Source organism: Canis lupus, chromosome 16 (genome assembly GCF_048164855.1).
Source record: "Canis lupus baileyi chromosome 16, mCanLup2.hap1, whole genome shotgun sequence".
NCBI classification, from domain to species: domain Eukaryota; kingdom Metazoa; phylum Chordata; class Mammalia; order Carnivora; family Canidae; genus Canis; species Canis lupus.
Window position 1 is genome coordinate 6889992 of NC_132853.1, and position 19772 is coordinate 6909763.

The window sequence follows — 19772 nt, forward strand, 5'->3', positions numbered from 1 at the left end:
TGACTTTGTCCTCTCCTTCTCCTAGGTCCAGGAGCCTTGGAGCCCAGCAACTTGCAGGGTGAGACATAGCAGGTCCCAGCCACTTGAAATGCATGTTTATTTGTGGGGCAAGAGAGGCCTCTCCTCACCCCCTGGCCCGTGTCCACACATGGGCTGGAGCTCCAGTAGCCATTCACCCAGGAGCCTGCTGTGACTTCGTGGAGGGCAGGAGCAGCCGGTAGCCCTTAGGGCGGCCTCGCTTCAGGATTGTGTGCAGCACCAAGCTGGGCAGGAAGGATTCCTAGAGAGATAAGGAGGACTGACTGGACGCTCCAGGGGCCTCTGGGCAGGAGATCCCAGGGGGATTCTATACCCCCAGTCCAAAGGGGTGGGCACTGGAGTCAGCCCCACCGTACAGATGAGGAAACAAATGCAAAAAGCCCCCAGCACCTGCAAGTATGGAGCTGGGAATCTGAACCCAGCTCAGCTCGAGACCCCAGCCCTCAGCCACATGCAGGGAGGCTTCACTCGGTACCCCAGCCACCCCCTGGGCAGGAGTGCTCTGGGTGGTTGGCTGCCAGCAGGTGCTCACCAGCTTCTGGCTCCAGGAGCAGGGCGATTTGCCCACTGGCTCCAGAGTGTGGTCGGTGTCCAGCAAGGTTTTGAGGTCACCTTGCTGCCTCTGTGTGCTGGCCCTGGGGATGAAGGGCAGGCTGTTCATGAAGGCATCCTCAGACAGGTGACTCTGTGGCTCCTGGGTGGGCCTGGGGAGGGTGGGGACAGGAGCCTGTGAGTTGCATGGACTCTGAGTTCCAGGTCCACCCATGGCTGGCAGGGCCCTCAAGGGCCCCGACCCTTAGCCCGCCCGCCACTGGGTGGGGTAGTCTACAGGGTGAGGAGAGGGCGCCCTGGCAATGCGTAGGAGTCCTGTCCCCTTCCCCGAAGCCTCACAGGCCGGGGCACTCCCAGCAGAACAACGAGACGCTGGCCATGGCCTCCTCCTGGGCCCTGGGGCTTAGGGCTTTGGGCAAACTCTCCAGCCATCTCCCGACACTCCCGGACACCTGTTCTGATGTCGATGATCGGGTGGCTATCCCATTCTCGATGTTGCTCTGCCGGACTGGAGGAGAGAGGGCTCCAGTGAGATCTCTACCTGGCGGGGCTCTGGCACCCCCCCTCTCCCCTCCTCCCTCTCTGGCAGGCAAGGCTGGGCAGAACCCTGTCTCCATGGCAACCCGAGGCTCCCCAGTGCCGTCTGGCTGCCTCCAGAGAAGGCTCAGGTTTTAAAACTATCTTGCGTGACTGTTTCTGCCTTTATGACCCAAACTGTGCCCCCACACACACCATACCCCCTCCTGCTGCAGCCCCAGATGGGCCTTCTTTCCCATAATGGGAAGGCCAGTCACGCCACCGTGGAAACCCAGAGACAATGCCGAGCCTCCTGCAGGGGTGGAAGGGCTGAGAGTCTTTCTTGCCCAATAGCTGCCCTTCTGGCTGGTCAGGGACCCCAAATTCCCCAATGGCTGCCTCAGGATGGAAAGGGCTGGGAAGCAGTCAGCTGGGCCCCGCTCTGGTGCCCTGGGACGTGACCACAGCTCCCGTGGCCACGGCGGACAAAGAAGCTTCTCCTGTGTCAGCTAACTGCCATTGGCCTGAAACTTTCTCCAGTGTTTGTCTGGGGACACTCTGGCTTCTCTTCTCGGCCGCCGTGTCACCTGCTCTCTGGGCTTTGGCTTCCCCATTAACCAAGAAGTTAGACAAAACTGCAGCTTTTATTTCCAACTTCCTATGACCTTAAGGGGCCTGAGTAGGGTCCCTCCTGAGTCAGTGAAGGTCCTGGATTTTAGGGCTTTACCCACAGCTAGGCTTTGGAGCAGCCGTTTCCTGAAACTGCACACAGGAGGTGGTCAATAAATAGATGGAAGCTCTTGGAGGCCCTGGGGCTGCTATATCCTGAGAAGTGAAGAGGCCGGGCTGATGGAGAAAGGGGTGGGAGGAGGATTGGTAAAGGTTATACCAGAGCAAGGACACGGATTCTTCCCATCTGCCTCTTGACACCCTTTTCAGAAAACACTGAAAACCGTGCCAAAGCAGACACCATCACATCCATCCCCAAATTGCTGAGAGCAAACTTCTATTCCCAAACCCAGGTCTGGTGGTTCCTAGCTTCTTTTCTGGCCTTCCCCAGAGAGAAGGTTGGATCTTCTAGACCTTTCTGGGCAACTCCTCAGCCAGCCAGCCTCTCTGGGCAACTCCTCAGCCAGGTCTTCTAGACCTTTCTGGGCAATACCTTCATGGATATGGGCAGAAGGTGCTTTAAGTGCCTTTGCCACCTTCTTCAGCCCCTGTAAGCCATGGAAGGGGCCAGACAGGGGTCGGGAGGCCATGGGTGCCACCTGTTCCAAGGTGGGCAGATATGGCACTTCCTGAGAACCCCTGGCAGCAAGAAGTCCTGCAGCGGTGACCAAGCCTGGGTAGCCATTGTTTTCTGCACTGTGGCTGCTCTCTGGTACCACCCATATTCAGACACCTCTGCAGGACCTCGGACACTCTACTCGGTCTTCGAGGTCCTCCTGACACTCTCTGGAGAAGCCTTCTCGGCAGCGTCAGTGGATTCCTGGCCTTTGCAGGCCGGCCCTTACTCCCAGGGCCATAGCCTCTGCTCTCTGGGCTCCAAGCTGGAACTTTCTGGAGTCCTGGCGCTCCCCATCCTGTCTGCCTACCTGCACAGTTGCGCTCCCAGTAGCGGAGTGCTGTGTCCCGCAGGGTTTCATCAGCAAATCGCACTCGGAAGGGGCAAAACCGCCTGCACCGCCCTGAGCCTTCCCCTGAGGAGCTGTGGGTGAGCACAGTCTTGAGCTTAGGAGCCTGTATATTGTGGGACCTGCTGGGAGAGGTGAGAAGGGCAAGGGAGGGCCAGGGTCGGAGCCCCCAGCCCCACATTCCACCCCAACAGCACACATCCACTCAACCAGAGCTCGCTGTGTATCCTGACAACCACAATACCTGGCCTTTTCAGGGAACGCTTTGCCTGCCAAGGAGGTGGATCAGGCCTGTCACATGCATCAGCCCACCAAACCCACACAGCTCTGGGAAGTATGATTATTCTCCCCATTTTGCAGATGAGTAAACTGTGGCACAGAGATGTTTTACGACTTGCCCAAGGTCATGCAGCTCGTAAAAGGTAGAGCCAAGATTTTTTGTTATTTTTTTTATTTATTTATGATAGTCACAGAGAGAGAGAGAGAGAGAGAGAGAGAGGCAGAGACATGGGCAGAGGGAGAAGCAGGCTCCATGCACTGGGAGGCCAATGTGGGATTCGATCCCGGGTCTCCAGGATCGCGCCCTGGGCCAAAGGCAGGCGCCAAACCACTGCGCCACCCAGGGATCCCGATTTTTTGTTATTTTTGAGCCAAGATCTGAATCTTAGTTCCAGAGCCGGCATGCTTATATATCAAGCAATTCAGCAGAGAGAAGAAAGAGAGGAAGTTGAGAGTCAAGTCATCCTGGGTTTCCAGCCTAACTCTTTGAAGCATCAGTTTCTTTATCTGTAAAATGGGGCTCATTACCACATGGGGTGGTGAGATGAAACGGATGGCAAAGCACTCCACCTGGATGTGTGGTGCCCAGAGTAATCATTTCTAACTTCTAATTGCTCTTTTTTTTTTTTTTTAAGGTTTTACTTTATTTATTCATGAGAGACACAGAGAAAGAGGCAGAGACATAGGCAGAGGGAGAAGCAGGATCCCTGCAGGGAACCCGATGCGGGAGTTGATCCCAGGACCTCGGGTTCGCGACCTGAGCCGAAGGCAGACGCTCAACCACTGAGCCACCCAGGTGCCCCTCAAACTGTTTTTATAATCATTAGTCTCAGTTATGCCCTTTCTCAGGCACATGAGCTTGGGCAGACCACAATCAGGTCTCCATTTTGCAGTTTTCCTCTTTAAATTATGTATTATATATTGTAGAGCAATATAATAATAGCCTCCTTCTAAGAGTTTGGAAAGTATCAAATAACTTATGGGAGGCGTCTAGTACAAGGCCTGGCATGGGGCCTGCACTCAATAAAGGGCATTCTGTTGTTGTTACATTTATTAATTTTAGCCTCAAGGGCAAGCCTGCAGGAGGGCCTGCTTGATCCATCTGTGGCTCTGTTATTCAGAAATGTCATGTTCCACCTTAAGGACACACATATTGATGTATCTACATCCATTTATTTGACTACTTTTTTTAAAAAATTTTTTTAATTTATTTATGATAGTCACACAGAGAGAGAGAGAGAGAGAGAGAGAGAGGCAGAGACACAGGCAGAGGGAGAAGCAGGCTCCATGCAGGGAGCCCGATGTGGGACTCGATCCCGGGTCTCCAGGATCGCGCCCTGGGCCAAAGGCAGGCGCTAAACCGCTGCGCCACCCAGGGATCCCCCTGACTACTTCTTTATGTCTGTGTGGACACGTAAAGGATGCTTTCATCAGCCCACTAAAGAGCCAGGCAGACAGGAGACGGCTACAGGTGTTGGGACCTACTTAGTGATCCGATAGTTGCCTGCTTATCAAGGCCCAGTCTGTGCTAGCCTCAGGGCCAGACCCAGGTGCATCCTGGCTTTGCCCAGAGGACTGAAGTCTCAGCTTCTCCTGTCAAAGGCTTCTGGAGCCCATTCCAGGGCACCCCGGTGTCCCCTGTAGGGCCTACCAGACAATCTCACACACCATGAAGTGCTCAAGTATTAGCTCTTAAATGTGAAACACTGTGATTATGTCCATCCCTGCTGTTTGTCATATTTGAGATAATGAGTTCCATACTTGTACTTATTATGTCTTAGGAGAAGTAGTGTGTTTCTTTGGGGTGATTGATTTAAAGTTCCTGGGTTGGCAAATGTGTTTCACTTCTGGCACCTATTCTGATCCACTGGTAGCGTCTGCCTGGAACACTGTGTCAGGAAGGGTTTGAGGCCCAGTGGGGGAAAAATGCTGGGGTCAAATAATACTGTCAGCCATGGGTCCAAAAGGAGAAGGGATGGCATGTATGTAGTGCATTTACTTTCCTTGCTCTTTAAACTCATGGGCAATGCTCTTCACCTTTCACCTCTGTTTAAGCCTGTTTATGCTGGAGGAGTTGTTTTTTTTTTTTTTTCTACATTCTTTTCCTCCATTAGAGCTATGGCATTGAGATCCAGGTAAGCTATACTGCCCAGGCTCTTCTACCTCCATTCCTTATCTTATTTCCCCCAACATTTGACACGTAGCAAAACCTAATAAAAGCTAGAGGAAGAAATGGACGAATTGATGGTGGGATGAGTAAAAGGATGGAAGATTAGGTGGGTGGATGGATGGATGGACTCATGAATGAGTTAATGAAAAGGTCTGAATAGGACTGGATGTTAGAGGGATGGGTAGATGTATGGATAAGTGGATGAATGCTTCTGTATATGGGTATGTGGACTCGTAGATGGCTTCATGACAAGATTATAGATGGACAGTACCCTGGATTTACAAGTGCATGGAAGGATTTGTAGGTGACTAATCACTGGATTCAGGGATGGATAGAACCGTAGAGTTTGTGGATAGAAAGATGACTGGCTAGATGGATGAATGGATGGATAGATGGATGGATGGATGGGTGCGTGGGTGGAGAGAGATTCATGGATGCATTGTATAACACCTGGTTCGCAGAGAAGCTGTATGCAAAGATGGATAGGTGAATGGGAGCAGGAATATCTGAATGGATTCATGGATGGATTATGAATATGTTGGTAGAGGCCTGATGAATAAATGGGTGGATGGATTCATAGATGTTGATGGATAATCCTTGGATAGGTTGGGAGGAGACCTGCTCTGGGATAGATCTCTGGGTGGATGCATGGACGGATTATGGATTTGGCAGAAGACCTGATTCGTGGATGGACACATAGATGGATGTATATAGGTGGACAGATAGGTAAATTCATGGGCAAAAGACAATAGGAAAGAAAAGAAGGAATGCTCCTTTTCCCCACCCCCTACCGCCAGGCTCCTGTAACTCACTGGTTGCCTTTCTTGAGGGTGAATTGTGAACGATCTTTCCTCAGGGTCCCCGCGGCAGGTATCTGATGGAGCAAAATCTTCTTAAGACTATCCTGGAAGTACGATGACTGGCCCCTTGAAGATAAACAAGCCACACCTGGCATGAGTGGTCAGGGTCCTCCCCACCTTTGGATCATTGTCAGCAACCCTGTCCCCATCAGCAGGTAATGGATACTTACCTCAGGTCTGGAAGGAAAGAACAGTGGGGACACTGGGGAGAATTGTGGCATTGCTCTGACACACTCCTTTTGGGTCGTGATGCTGAGGATGCTAGCCAGGAGGAGGTGGAGATAGCCATGAGCCTTTGCTTGGGGACGGTCCTTACGAGGCTCTCCCTAGTTATATGGCCTTGGGCCTCGGTTTCCTCAACTGTACAAAAGGGGCAATGGGGGACACCTGGGTAGCTCAGCGGTTGAGTGTCTGCCTTTGGCTCAGGGCGTGATCCCGGGATCCGGGATGGAGTCCCACATCGGGCTCCCTGCATGGAGCCTGCTTCTCCCTCTGCCTGTGTCTCTGCCTCTCTCTCATTGTCTCTCATGAATAAATAAATAAAATCTTAAAAAAAAAAGGGGGGGCAATGGGAGACCCGCCCTCCAGGGGTGGTCGGCAGGACTTCGGCGGGCGGACTCCGCTAGCAGTAGTAGCTCCATTCGCTCCGGAAATGACTCCGCCCCGCCCCCGCCCCCGCCCCGCCCCCGCCCCGCCCCCGGGGCCGACCCGGGCGGGGCCTCACCCCGCAGCGGCCCTGCGCGCTCTGCCCGCCGCTGGTGCAGGAACTCGCGGACCCTGCTGGGGAGGAGCTCTCCTAGGAGACCGCGCAGCGAATCCGGGGCCTCCCAGGCCGCGCCCCGCCAGGGATCCTCGCTCTCCCCCGGCCTGGCGCGCGGGGGCGCGGGTTCCCGGGGCGCCCTGGCCAGGAGCGGGGGCGGCAGCAGGAGTGACCTCAGCTTTGTCCGGTTCTGCGCCGCCCGCTGGGCCGCGGTGGGCAGGGCTGGCAGGCGCAGCGAGGGGCTCCTGACGCCCACGCCCATCTCCGGGTACGAGGACCCGCTCGGCCACCACCCGCCGCCGCCTACCCCCGAGGCCCTCCAGCTGTCGGGGACCCCCGCGCCCGAGACCTTGCGGAGCTGCGGCAGGGGCAGGCTGGGCAGCAGCGGGCCTCCCCTTCCGCGAGCGCGGTCGCCGGGGAGCCCCTTGAACGCCATCTGCTGGGCCCCGGGGTTGGGGAGACGCCTGGGCATTGTCTGGCCCTGCGCTCAGCTCAGGGCATCCTCACGCCAGGGGCGGGGGGCGGGGGGTGCCGTGTGAAGTGGAGAGGAGGGCATAGGCCAGCCCCCAAGCCATAGTGCCCGGGGTGGGGAGGGACTTGTGGTTAGGGGGTAACGCCACTGTCTCTCTTCTGGCCGCCAGTGGCTTCAGGCCAGAGCTTGCCCAGCCTCTGTTTCCTCACCTGCAAAATGGTCACGTCAGAGTACATGCCTTTCTGAGTTGCTGTGACGTTTAGGTGAGTGAGCACGTGTAAATGGCATAGAATAGTGCCAGGCACTTTGTGCATGCTCAATTAAAGCTAGCTGCTACTATTGTTGTTATAATTACTTTAAAATTGTTATTTAGGATTTCGTCTCAGTTCCACTACTTATTAGCTTTGCAACCTTGGACAAGCCAATTGATTCACTTCTCTCATGCCTTTATCTGTAGAATGGGGATAACAGAGCACCTGCTCCTCTGTGACTAAGCACACTGGAGTGTTCAAGGTCTATTATGCTATCTATTAGCACTCCACCGGGAATTAGGAAACCTGGAACCAGGTTTGAAAGGAGACACCTGCCTAGCAGTTGCCCAGTCCTGCTGGGCCGTTAGGGCCCCTTGGGCGGAGAGCTTGTTGAGAGTACAGATGCCTCAGATTCTGATTCAATAGGTTTGGAGCCAAGATACATATTTTTTCTTTAAGATTTTATTTTTAAGTAATCTCTACCTCCAATGTGGGGCTCGAACTCACAACCCAGAGATCAAGAGTCACAAAAAAAAAAAAAAAAAAAAAAAAAAGAGTCACAAGCTCTACTGGCTGAGCCAGCCAGGCGCTCCAAGACACATATTTTTAACAAACTTGCCCTTTGGGAGACAGAGTCCTACACTTGCTCCCAGCTTTTGACACGGGGGGGGGGGGGGTGTCTTAGAGCCTGCTGCCTCCCTACCACACTCTCCTCCCAGATTGTTATCTCTGAGCTGGCTCCTGGTGTTACACTTACCTTAGTGGGGCTTCTAGTGGGTCCAGAGAAGGTCCCTTGAGTTTAGAGCCCCCTAATCGGTGGGCTGGTCCTTGGGAGATCCCATCTTCCCAGCCTGGTCTCTCTGCTGCACCCTCCCTGCTGCCTCAAGGGCCTGTTCAGGGTCATTGTGATCTGCCCCTCACCCAAGGCCATGTGAGGAACAGTGGGCTTTTGGGCCTGAAGACAGAAGGTGGGGCTTTGTGCTCAGGAAGCCAAGGCTATATTCACAAGGGAGTTGGTGGAACTCCTGACCAGGGCAGCCAGGCCCAAGCCAGGGGCAGAGGGCTCAGGGTTCCACTTCCCTCTCTGGATCTGGGAGGCCCAGGTGGGTCAAGTTTGAGCTGGGCAGCTCTGGAAGTACAATTTCAACCAGAATCCTGGGCAGTAAGAATATAGTAGGCCTGGAAATGAAGAGAACCAATTTCAGATCCAGGCTCTGCTTCTGTTTGCTGTGTAATGCTGGAAAGTCTGTCTGTTCTCAGGGCTCCATAGTAAAACAGACTGTTGGGCCCCATCTGTGACTCTTGACTAGGAAGGGCAGGGGAGAAGCTTATTCTGTGAAACATGAGTGGGGGAGGATTGTTTGGACCAGCAATTTCACTGGAATGATATCATTTTACAATTTTGTAAGTCAGCCTGGAGGAGGCATCATAGCTGATGTATTCCCATTTTCTGCAAATACTCAATGGGATGGAAGGGCATACCTCCTCAGGAAATTGGAATATTGAGTGGGGAAGGTGAACCTTTTTTATATTTATTCTAAGAGCACATGAGTTTTTAGAAAATGGATGAGGAGCACCTCACTAACTAGATGATTTCTAAAGAGCCCTCCAGCCCTTGGCATGCTGCAAACATTTCTTGACCAACTACTGTGTGCAAGGCTTGGGAATTCAGTGATGCAAGAGGCTTTGAGGTTGGAGCTGTCCAGATCTGGAAAGGCCTCAGAGACCAGGTGTAGGGAAGGGACTTTCTCATCCATTGACAGGAAAAAAAAAAAAAAAAAAAAAGGTGGGGGTGGATTTTTAGGCACCCCTAAAAGAGCCGGGCTCAGAGCTGCCCCCAAAGGAAAATTATAGATGCACCTAGCATTTGAGATTGCTTAGGATTTATCCCCTTCTCTTTAACGTATGGAAAATGAAGCTTAGGACAGGGGCCCAGGTCAGGGAAACCAAGTCTGACCTGGAGTACTCTGGAGAGGATGCCATATAATATATACATAAACGGATTTGGAGGACTCCACAGCAGTCAGCAGCTCCCCCTCCCATAGCTTTCACTTCGTTAAACACTTTTTTAAAAAAGATTTTATTGATTTATTTGTGTGAGAAAAAGCATGAACAGGGGGAAGGGGAAGAGGGAGAAGCAGACTCCCTACTAAGCAGGAAGCAGGAAGCTGGATGTGGGACTCAATCCTAGGACCCTGTTATGACCTGAGCAAAGGCAGACGGTTAACCAACTAAACCACCCAGGTGTGCGAGCAAACACACTTTTAAAGAACCTCCTGTGTGCAAAGCCCAGAGGAAGGCACTGTAAATCTAAGACCAGAGCATCAGTTTGGGAAAAATGAACTAATGATAAATACTATTTACTGAGAGCCCCCTGCAGGCACAGGGCTGAAGGTTGGACCTGGGCTATCCTACACATTGAACACTGGCAGAAGAGGAGACTGAGGCTTGGAGAGGTTCACAAGGCCTACCCACCTGCAAACTCACATTCCATCAAGGTTGTTTCAGGGACTCCTCCAAAATTTCTATATATGGGAGAAGCCTATGGGAGGGCAGGTTTTTTGGAATGGAAACTTCAAGAACTAGTTCTGTGTATTTGGGCTAACAGCCCCTTGGCACTGTCAGGGATATCTTCCTTTCTTTCTCTGTTCTTTCCTTCTTTCCTTCCTTCCTTTGATCTGTATGTTTTTATTTTTTATTTTTAAAAAAGATTTTATTTATTTATTCATGAGAGACACAGAGAGAGAGAGGCAGAGACACGGGCAGAGGGAGAAGCAGGCTCCATGCCGGGAGCCCGATGGGGGACTCAGTCCTGGGACTCCAGGATCACGCCCTGGGCCAAAGGCAAGCGCTAAACAGCGGAGCCACCCAGGGATCCCCATGCATATTTTTTTTAATGCAAATTATTACGGGTGCAATTTGGGTAATAAGGCACCTCCTCCCCCTCGCCCCGCCTCTTTTTACCCAGTGGAAACCTACAGAACGTTCGCTTTCAAAAGTCCAGCCTTCAGCCTCTAACCGCACTGGTGCGCGTGCTGGAGGCAGGAGAGGCGCGGCGCGGAGGCTCCAGGCCCGAGAGGTCCTGCACGGACCCAGAAGTCAACTGAGGTCAGCAGCCCGCGGGGCGGGGCGAACCGGCCGCGGGGCGGGGCTAGCGGCGGCCCCGCCCCGGGCTCCCGGAAGTGACGTGTGGGGACAAAGGCAGCGCGCGCCGCGAGGTGTCGCGTTTGTCCGCGGTCTGTCGGAGCTGGTGGTGGGCTTGTGGGGTCTTCGCCGCCGCCGCCGCCGCCGTCTTCCGCATCCTCTTTCCCGTCCTCTTCTCCCGGGTCCCGGGAGCCCCCGCCCGGGGTGAGTAGCGCGCGGCGGAGCGGGGAGCCGTGGCCGCCGGGGGAGGGGAGGCCCCGGTCCCCAACTGCCTCGGCGCCCTGAGGCCCCGGCTCGTCACGTGACCCGGCGCGAGCTGCCCGAGCCCCACGTGCGGGCCCCGGGGTGGTCGGACCTGGGCCACCGGTGGCGGCGGGTGGGGGAGGAAGGTCGAGGCGGCCGGACCCTGGACGGGGCACTCCCCCGGGGGTGCGTCCGGGGACCGTAGCTAGGCCCTTTCCCATCTGAGCCTCAGTTTCCCCTGTGAGAAACGGGGATTAAGGAGAGCACGCACTCGGAGGGGAGGTGTCAGGATTCAGTAAAATGCTCAGGTCAGAGCCGGGCACAGTAGTGCCCGTTGCATGGGAGTCGCTATCGTATTTCACCTTGGACCCAGCTCCCGTTCCAGTTCCCCACTGGTGCCACTCAGAAGGCAGCTCCCCGCGAGAGCCCTTGGAGCCAAGGTCAGCCTGTTTGCCCAGGGGCTGCCAGATGGAACCAGAGGCCCAGGCTCTGCTGCCCATCAACAGCGGGATCGCTCTGGGATAGAAACAGCCGGTGTCAGAGGCCCTGGCAGTGGGGCGGGTCGGTCTTGTACAAGGTCTGAATGTGTAGAATGATGGCCCAGAGAGAGAGGATGATCCCCTGGGGGATGGGGCCCTTGACTGTGTTAAGGGGTCTGAATTCCCTCCTTGGCTGTTCTTGGTTTCCTGTGTGTGTTTGTGTTAAGGCACAACACCCCTTTAGTGGAATGGCTTTCTGTCGGTCAGCTGGGGCCTGGGGGAGGGTTGGAGGTACATGCAGAATGCGTTGGTGGGGCCCAGAAGCCATAGGGTCACAGAGGTAGCATCTCCAGAATCTCTGCACTGTTTCTATGCTGGAACAGATGGGAAGCTCACTCCCCTCCACTGCAGGTTTGCAGAGCTGTTTGTCTGCTGGACCGACCCCCCAGCATAACAGTAGTGATCCCTTAGGTGTTGCCAGCACTCTACAGTTCATAGGGCACATCACTGCATTTTTCCCATTTGATCTCTACAATTGGCAGAGAGAATTGATGAGAATTTCATTTGACAGAGATTTCTGAACTTGAGATAATATGTACCTGCCACTGTACAGATCACTGGATGCTTTCACACCGACCTGTGACGATTGTCACAGCGTTTCTGTAAAGTCAACATTGCTGTTTCCATTTTATAGATAAACTTAACTGAAGTTAGGTGTCTTATCTGAGATTAGACAGCCAGAGAAAAGCAGAGCCAGGATTCAGATGTGGTTCATTTGACTCTACCAGAGCCTTAGTTTGGTTTCAAACACCCCATCTCTCCTCCTCCGTCTCGCCTTTTTTCGTCTTGTTTACTTCCTCCTTCCCTTTCTTTTTCATAGAGCACCTTGCCATTCCCATATGTCCAGCTGCTGTCACAGATCCAGGGAGAACAGGCCCTGTCCAGTAGGCTGCAAGAGGGAGGAAGTAATGTCAAGCAGGCTCTTGCCTCCTGTTGCTTCCAGGTTTTTTCTTAGAGGCTGGTAAATGAGGAGGATGTGATGCCTCCCCAAAGCACTGATGGTGACAGTTCAAACACCATTTTTTTCCATGGACCCTGGGAGAAGTAGTAGCTGGGGCGGCTGCCTAAACACCTTGGAGGGAAAGAGGAGGTGGCTGCATGACCATGAATGATGGACAACACGTTCTACCTGCTGAAGAGCATAGTCCACTGTGAACAAAAGGCTTCTCTTCCCATCCAAGCTAGCTGAGGATGCACACAAAGCCAGATTGTGTCCAGGCCTTTTCCCACCCCTGCAGCCACATAGCTCCTCACCACAACCTGGGCAGAGTAAAGGAGGACTTACTGCTATTTGACTGACAACCCCACTGTTCCCTTGGACTCCTAGGGTCCTCTTTCCCACTCTGATCTGGACACTGGGAGATAAAGTGTAGACAGGGCCCCAAGGAGTCATGTTTACTAATTAATCAGCTGTTGGAACAAATGTCAAAATTATACTTGCCATTTCCCATCCTGGATGTTCCTCCCCTGGCTTGTTCCTAGAATCTGCCTGTAAGTGGAGTTCTTGTAAATTAGATTATTCAGAGGACCTTGACATTTAAAGAAATCATGTTGTAAGGCTTTTGGTAAAGCAAAAAATTACATTGTCGGTAATGCTTTCAATGTTACCAGTTTTGAATGGTTGGATTTTTATAAGACTTTTTCAGAAGTGGAGAATGTAACCACAGAAAGCTCATTCTTTGAATCCTTCAACAATTAGCAAACCCCCACCTTGTATCAGGTGCTGGGCTAATGGGGTATGAGGTCCTGTCCCTGTCCCCAAGAAGCTTGCTTCCTTGGAAGGGAAGGCAGACAGGCAAAGAGAGTACAGCCAGGTGAGTGGGCCCACATTTATTCTGTTCATTTAGTGGGGATTGAATTTTTTGTTGAATGCCTGTATGCTACATGGGATACGAGAGAAATAACAGTGATGCATCTCAGGATATTGCCACTGTTTTTCTAAGGAGCTCCCAGGCTGGTGGAGACAGATATGAAGACAAAACCAGCAGTTTGCCAAGACTGGCGGGCAGTGATGGGGACGGAGTTGGTGTTGCCGAGCTCCCGTCTGAGTGCTGAGTAGGAGCTCTGCTGGCATGCTGTGGAAGAGCTGGCTTTGATGCCATCTGTCCTGGGTAATGGTGGAGAGGCTGTGACATGGTGGCTGTGGGTCCTGTTGATGGGGGCTGGGCAGCCCCAGACTGAGCTTTGTGGTGACATTCAGGCTGGTGGCCCTCTTTCCTGTCAGCTGTCCGGGAAGTACAGTGATCTTCATTCTACCACAGCTGGCATTTCTGGGTGTCGGCAGGTTTCTAGTTCTCTGGCTTACCATGTGACTCAGGGCTGGAGCGGAAGTTCATTCCTGTTGAGCTGTGTGCCACTTTCTCTCTAGGGGGTGGAGGAATAGCCTCGGGTGCTAGGACACTGGTGTGGGACATGGCGGTGAGCCAGGGTGAGGGGATGCTATATTTAGAACCAGGGCCCCCCAGCCTGTTACCCCAAAGGGCTCTTCGAGTGACACAGTAGTTGGAACTTGCCTTCACTGCAGTCCCAGACTCTTGTACCTGAACGAAGAAGCTAGAGCATCAATCTGAGAGCTGATTCAAGAATCTGAAGGGGCACAAAAAAAAAAAAAAAAAAGAATCTGAAGGGGATTGAAGGACTCTCCACACAGCAGAAGGGCTCCAGAGGACGGAAACAGTGACAATCACAGATCTAAGAACTGGACCTGCTAGGGCATGTGGATGCTGTCGCTTTTCTTCTGATTCCTTAGAGGGCTAGTGTGTGGCCTTGTCCCTGAGGAACATACAAATTCAGGAAGAAGCCAGGGGTTGGGGAGGAGGACCCTCCCCTGATGCCCCTACTGGCTAGCTGGGTTCCCTAGAAAGGGCTGACCTGATGGAAGCAAGATTGCACCAGTGAGGAGCATTCCTGAGTTGTTGGGTGGAATTGGGCCTGCCGCTTCTGGAAGGCTCCTTGTCTTCTAGGACAGGTTCAGAGTACAGTTGTGCATTGGGGACTAGTAACAAACATGGCCAATGAAAATTCTGTCCTTCTAGTCAGAATGTATTGAGGGCTGTATGCTTGTCCTTAGGGCACTTTTCTGTTTCCCATCTGATTACTTCTCTTGAAACTCTTAAAGCATTCGTGCATCCTCGGGGTTTTTTACTTGTTTTTGAACACTATTCTGGGGTTCCACATGAAGCTTTCTGTGTTAACCCCATCTTCCAGGAGTCCTGTGACCCGTGCACTGAGGGACTCCTGTGGGCTCAGTGCTGGGGACACAGTGGTGAAAAGGCAAGGTCATGCCTCTGGAGCTTCCATCCCACTGGAGGCTAGACAGTAAGTAAACAGTGTAATATAGAAATATACATTCTGATGGCAGGAAAATGTGGGGATTGGATCGAGGTGTTGGAGGAAGCCACTCTCGCTGGGCTGCTCCTGGAGGGCCTTTGGGGATGTGACCCCTGAGCTGAGAGCCTGTGATGGGAATGTGCCCCTGTTGCTATCTTCCTACAGCGCTGCTGCTCCTTATCCCAACTGCCAGGGTGGCTCCTGCTGTTCCCACTCTGCCAGTTGGTCCCACCCAAGCTTATATCCCAGCATACCTTGGGCCCTTCAGAAACTCTCAGCTCATTGGTTTTCCATTACCAACAGGCTAGACCCATGGCCCCCAGCCTGTTGCTGGAGCCTCTTGTACCCAGGACCAGTCTGCCCATGTAAGCTCATCTCCCCATAATAACCCTCTTCCTCTGCATTCCAGTCAGCCCAGGCCATCACAACAGTCTTGTGGGTGACACACGTGCCCTGCCCCCTCTGTGTCTCTTTGTGCTGCCCTCCCCCACCCCCAGCATTACTTGTCTTCCAGGGACTAGCTCAGGTTGCCTTCTCTCAGCCGCTCCCCTGTCTGCCATTTGGAAAGGAATCCTCCATTCTTTAAGTTTCCATAGTACTTTTGGCTCAGTGCAGACCCATTTTGATGCATGCAGATGCCTCAGGGTAGAGATCTGACCCTTCTGTCCCTCCCTGGCATGAGTGGCTGGGCTGGCTGGGTGTGGAGCTGCCAAACCCTCCCCTCTCCCAGGCCCAGGCTCTTGCTTTGTCATTGCCTCTCCACCTGTTCTGACAAACACCCTCTTGTTGCATCTGCTCTCACTCTCGCCCTGGAGTCCACACAGCTTGTCAACTGAGTTCCAGAAACACATCTCTTGTCACTTCCCTGCTTGACTCTCGAGTAGTTTAAGCTCCCTGCTCTTTAGCGAGGAGTCTAATCTACAGATGTGCTCCCCTGACTATGTATTTCCAGTTGCAGGGGCTCTCTATGTGCTTTTCATGCCTTTCTTCCCGGAGCAGGCTTGCCTGGTTGGCTTAGTGAACCCTTCCTCATCCTTAGTTTTAGCTGATGGTCGTCACTCCTCAGGGAAGCACTTCCTCTGGGGTGTGTTGTGCTTATGTCTTGTACTTGTCTGCAGCCCTGCACAGTTGCCATTGTGTGCATGGAGCTATAGAGAGTCCTGGCACCTTAACAAAGGACCAGACCCCACAGTGAGCTTCATTCTGTGCTCTAGAGTGAGAGGGGGAGGCATGCAGACTCCCCAGACCCCTCCCACAATCAGCTGGAACATCCACTGTGGAAGGTGGGGTTCCCTGCTTCACTTTCCTCAAGTGTAGACTGGGGGTTCTCGATACCCTAGAGTTAGAAGCCATCGGGTCAGGTGTCATGTATAGTAAGGAAAGGACTAGAAGCCCAGGATTCTGGGTCTTCTCCTCTGATACAGAGGTAACTTTGCAAAATGTCTTGAATACGAGAGACAGCACTGTCATCCAAGGAATAGCAGTTTTGGGGACACTGGACATCTCTCTGCATTGGACAGGGTTGCATGACCAGTGAAGCGTGGGGTGAGACTGGGGCCCTTGACTTGGCTGATTTGCTTTTTTTTGTTGTTCAGGAGGCACTGCTGCTGGGTTTGGTGCCCGAGCTGACTCGGTTGGTGACAGCATGACAAGTGAGGTGATAGAAGATGAGAAACAGTTCTATTCAAAGGCCAAGACGTACTGGAAGGAAGTCCCGCCCACAGTGGACGGCATGCTCGGGGGGTATGGCCACATCTCCAGCATCGACATCAGCAGCTCCCGGAAGTTCCTGCAGAGGTTTTTGAGGGTAGGCAGGTCTGGTGTGCTGTCCAGGAGCAGAGGATGTGGCCCTGGTGGCCCTCCCTGTTCTGCACGGGGCGCCACTTTTCACACGGATCACCGCAGGGTTTTTGGTTATCTGTTGGCGTCGACCACCCAGGCCTCGAAGGCTGGGGCGGGGGCAGCATGTGACTGGGGCCTCTGTCTCAGGGTTGTCAGATGGGAGCTGGTCACTGTGCGAGGGTTTCCGGCACCAGCACGGAGTCTCACTTTAACGGTTCCGTTTTGTCTGGATTGAATCCTTCACTCTCTTGCCATGTTTGCGGGCTGTTGGGCTGTGGGTGCTGGCTGTTCTGCTGAAGGCCGGCTCCTAGTTGTTCACCTGCCCTGCCCTCCTCTGTGCCAGGCTGGCGTGTGCCCAGCTGTGGCCTCCCCTGGTGAGCGTCAGAGGCTGGTGCTTGCTCCTCATTCTACCTGATGTCTCTCTGCCCACTTTCCGTCTTCCATTCTTTCACTGCTTAAATTTTTTCCATCCTGTTGTTTTAACGGGGCTCTGGGAGTGAGAGGAGATCAATGCGCCTATTCAAATTACCCATCTTTAAGTGGAAGTCGGCTTTTTAGACAGGTGGCCCAGGACAGGCACAAAGTGTGCTCCTGCCCACTGGCGACCCCACAGCCTACATGCCTGGTCCTACTGGAGTGACCTTGGGAGCGTGGGAGGAACAGCCCTTCCTAGGGACAGGGTCCCTCGGGCTTTTTGAGCCTTCCTTACGGAGTCTGTGCCTTCTCTGCTTCTTAGGAAGGCCCAAACAAGACGGGCACCTCCTGTGCCCTGGACTGCGGAGCCGGCATAGGCAGGATCACCAAGAGGCTGCTGCTGCCGCTCTTTGGAGTGGTAGACATGGTGGACGTGACAGAAGATTTTCTGGTTAAAGCCAAGACGTATCTGGGGGAAGAGGGCAAGAGGGTGAGGAACTACTTCTGCTGCGGCCTCCAGGACTTCAGCCCCGAGCCGAACTCCTACGATGTCATCTGGATCCAGTGGGTGATAGGTGAGCTTTCCCCAGCCCTCTCCACCTTCCACACACCTCTTGCCACAGAGGTGGTCCCCCCGGAGTCCTGGAAGCCACCGCCCCAGGGCACCTGCAGCAGGCAAGATGGCAGGGGTTTCTCTAGTCTTCCCAGGGCTCGCCACGACTGTGGAAGGCACTCCCTTAAAGTACACCTTCCATGTTTTATCAGTACCTTTTATGACCCTTTTGGGTGCAGTTTTTTTTTTTTTGTTAAAGATTTATTCATGAGAGACACAGAGAGGTAGAAACATAGGCAGAGGGAGAAACAGGCTTGCTGCAGGGAGCCCAATGTGGGACTGGTCCCAGAACTCTAGGATCATGCCCCAAGCTGGAGGCAGACACTCAACCGCTGAGCCACCCAGGCATCCCTGGGTGCAGTTTTTTGGTGAAAAAGTGGAAATGAACAATAACTTACTGCATTCAAAGAACTTGGAAATGAGTTTTTATAAGTAAATGTTTTTTATTAAAGGAAATATTGAAGCCTTGGCTGCTCCTGCTGTTCACAGTGAGTGAGCCGTGCTTTACCGTCCATCCTGCACCTACTTAGCCTAGCAGCACACCCAAGGCACTCTTCCTGGGCTGCTGACTTGGCAGCAGGTGCGGGGGGGAGGGGGGGGAGGGCACTGTACCAGCATTTGGCCACCCACTTCATACTCCATAACAGATACCACAGCCCTGCTGGGGACACACTGGGTCTGGCCCTATATTTTGTGGTCCCTAAAAGCCTATCTGGAGGTGTTTTTCTTGTTTTGTTTTTTTGCCTGTCTGGAGTTCTAATTAGGGAAGGGAACAGTTTGGTATGTTCCCCTAATCCAGGCCTCAAAGCAGGGGGATTGGCATGGAGCGTAGGTGTCAGGCAGGGCCCAGAAGTCGTCCACTCAGGGTGAAATCCCAGCTGTGTACTTTGTGACTGCTCTCTGGTGAGTGGCTTCTGAGCCAGCTTCCTCTTACATGGAATGGGATTTGGTAAGCTTCTCTGGACTGCTGAGAGCCAGGGAGGCCCTGTGTGTTTAGACAGCTCAGTAAGGCAGTGAGAGGAGGCGGAGAGCCATGTATGGCCAGTGACATATACGTGCTTGGCACCACTCCCTCCCTAGTGACCCCAGCCTCTGTTGTCCCCAGGCCACCTGACTGATCAGCACCTGGCTGAGTTCCTGCGGCGCTGCAAGCAGGGCCTACGCCCCAATGGCATCATTGTCATCAAAGACAACATGGCCCAGGAGGGTGTGATCCTGGATGACGTGGACAGCAGTGTGTGCCGGGACCTCGAGGTGGTCCACAGGATCGTCCGCAGTGCAGGCCTCAGCCTCCTAGCCCAGGAGCGCCAGGAGAACCTCCCCGATGAGATCTACCACGTCTACAGCTTAGCCCTGAGATGAGCGGGGGCTGGCAGGAAAAAGGGACCAGTGTGGGGTGGGGACTGGCAGCCGGGCAAGACCCAGAGGCTCCATGACGATGGTTTGGGAGTGTTGAGCAAGACCGCTAAATATACCTGTCTGCCGTCCATCACTAGACTCTTTTTCAAAAGACATAATGGGACCCAGTGAGGAAGGGTGCCCCTGAACGGAGCAGTGAGGCTGGAGCCTGGCTCTGCTGCTTCTCTGGGCAGTGCAGACTCGCGTGACTTCAGGGCCCCTGGTGCTCCCCACTGGGAATACAGTGATCCCATCAGAAGCGGAGATTCCCTGGATCTCCCTTGTACCACCTGGCCTTCCAGCTGTAGGCCTGGCTGCCTTAAGAGGAAGAGAACTCTCGGTCATAGAGGACTTTTTTCCCTTGGGGGGAGGAGAGGAGCCGGGCCTGGAGCTGGCACTGTCACTCTGTTGCTACGGCGAGCCTGGGCAGGCCTGCTACCTCCTGCAGCTGCTGGGGATGTTTGCTTTCTGAGGCCTGTGTGGTGATGGAGCCCTGGTGTCCCTAATGTGATCGTTACAAGTCTGCAGCCTCACTCCTGGCTGGGCCTGGCAGCTCCTCTTCGGTGAGCATTTTCAGTCAGAAAATAAAAGGGTGAATCCTGTAATGGGAAGGCCCTAGCCAGTGTGGAGTGGTACTCTTTTTTAACTGGGACAGCAGTGCTGTGTTAATTGTCCCCACCAGATGCTGCCGTCCCCTAGTGCTTCTCACCTCTTAA

The 19772-nt window shown here is 53.5% G+C and overlaps 2 protein-coding genes across 19 annotated transcripts; one reads left to right on the forward strand and one right to left on the reverse strand.

Annotated features, from left to right (window-relative positions):
* Positions 1-80: 80 nt before the first annotated feature.
* Positions 81-7478, reverse strand: C16H9orf50 (chromosome 16 C9orf50 homolog). Of its 10 annotated transcripts, none has more exons than XM_072778268.1 (7): positions 6775-7468; positions 6221-6410; positions 6003-6116; positions 2703-2866; positions 931-1099; positions 572-674; positions 81-280 (listed from the first exon to the last, which is right to left on the reverse strand). In XM_072778268.1, exons 1-7 carry the CDS (start codon positions 7280-7282, stop codon positions 173-175), a joined length of 1356 nt encoding a protein of 451 aa, XP_072634369.1. In that variant the 5' UTR covers positions 7283-7468; the 3' UTR covers positions 81-172. The 10 variants fall into 10 exon arrangements, with proteins under 10 accessions (XP_072634369.1, XP_072634368.1, XP_072634366.1 ...); XM_072778267.1 differs by having other exon boundaries at positions 572-743; positions 2703-2815; positions 6775-7465; XM_072778265.1 differs by having other exon boundaries at positions 572-743; positions 6775-7464.
* NTMT1 (N-terminal Xaa-Pro-Lys N-methyltransferase 1) lies at positions 6803-19674 on the forward strand. 9 transcript variants are annotated; one of them, XM_072778279.1, is made up of 6 exons: positions 10720-10881; positions 13403-13570; positions 14667-14777; positions 16385-16596; positions 17368-17620; positions 18764-19674. In XM_072778279.1, the coding sequence occupies exons 3-6, from the start codon at positions 14741-14743 to the stop codon at positions 19018-19020; spliced, it is 759 nt and encodes a 252-aa protein (XP_072634380.1). In that variant the 5' UTR covers positions 10720-10881; positions 13403-13570; positions 14667-14740; the 3' UTR covers positions 19021-19674. The 9 variants fall into 9 exon arrangements, with proteins under 9 accessions (XP_072634386.1, XP_072634385.1, XP_072634384.1 ...); XM_072778285.1 differs by lacking the exons at positions 10720-10881; positions 13403-13570; positions 14667-14777 and adding exons at positions 6803-7078; positions 7452-7545; XM_072778282.1 differs by lacking the exon at positions 14667-14777.
* Positions 19675-19772: the final 98 nt, after the last annotated feature.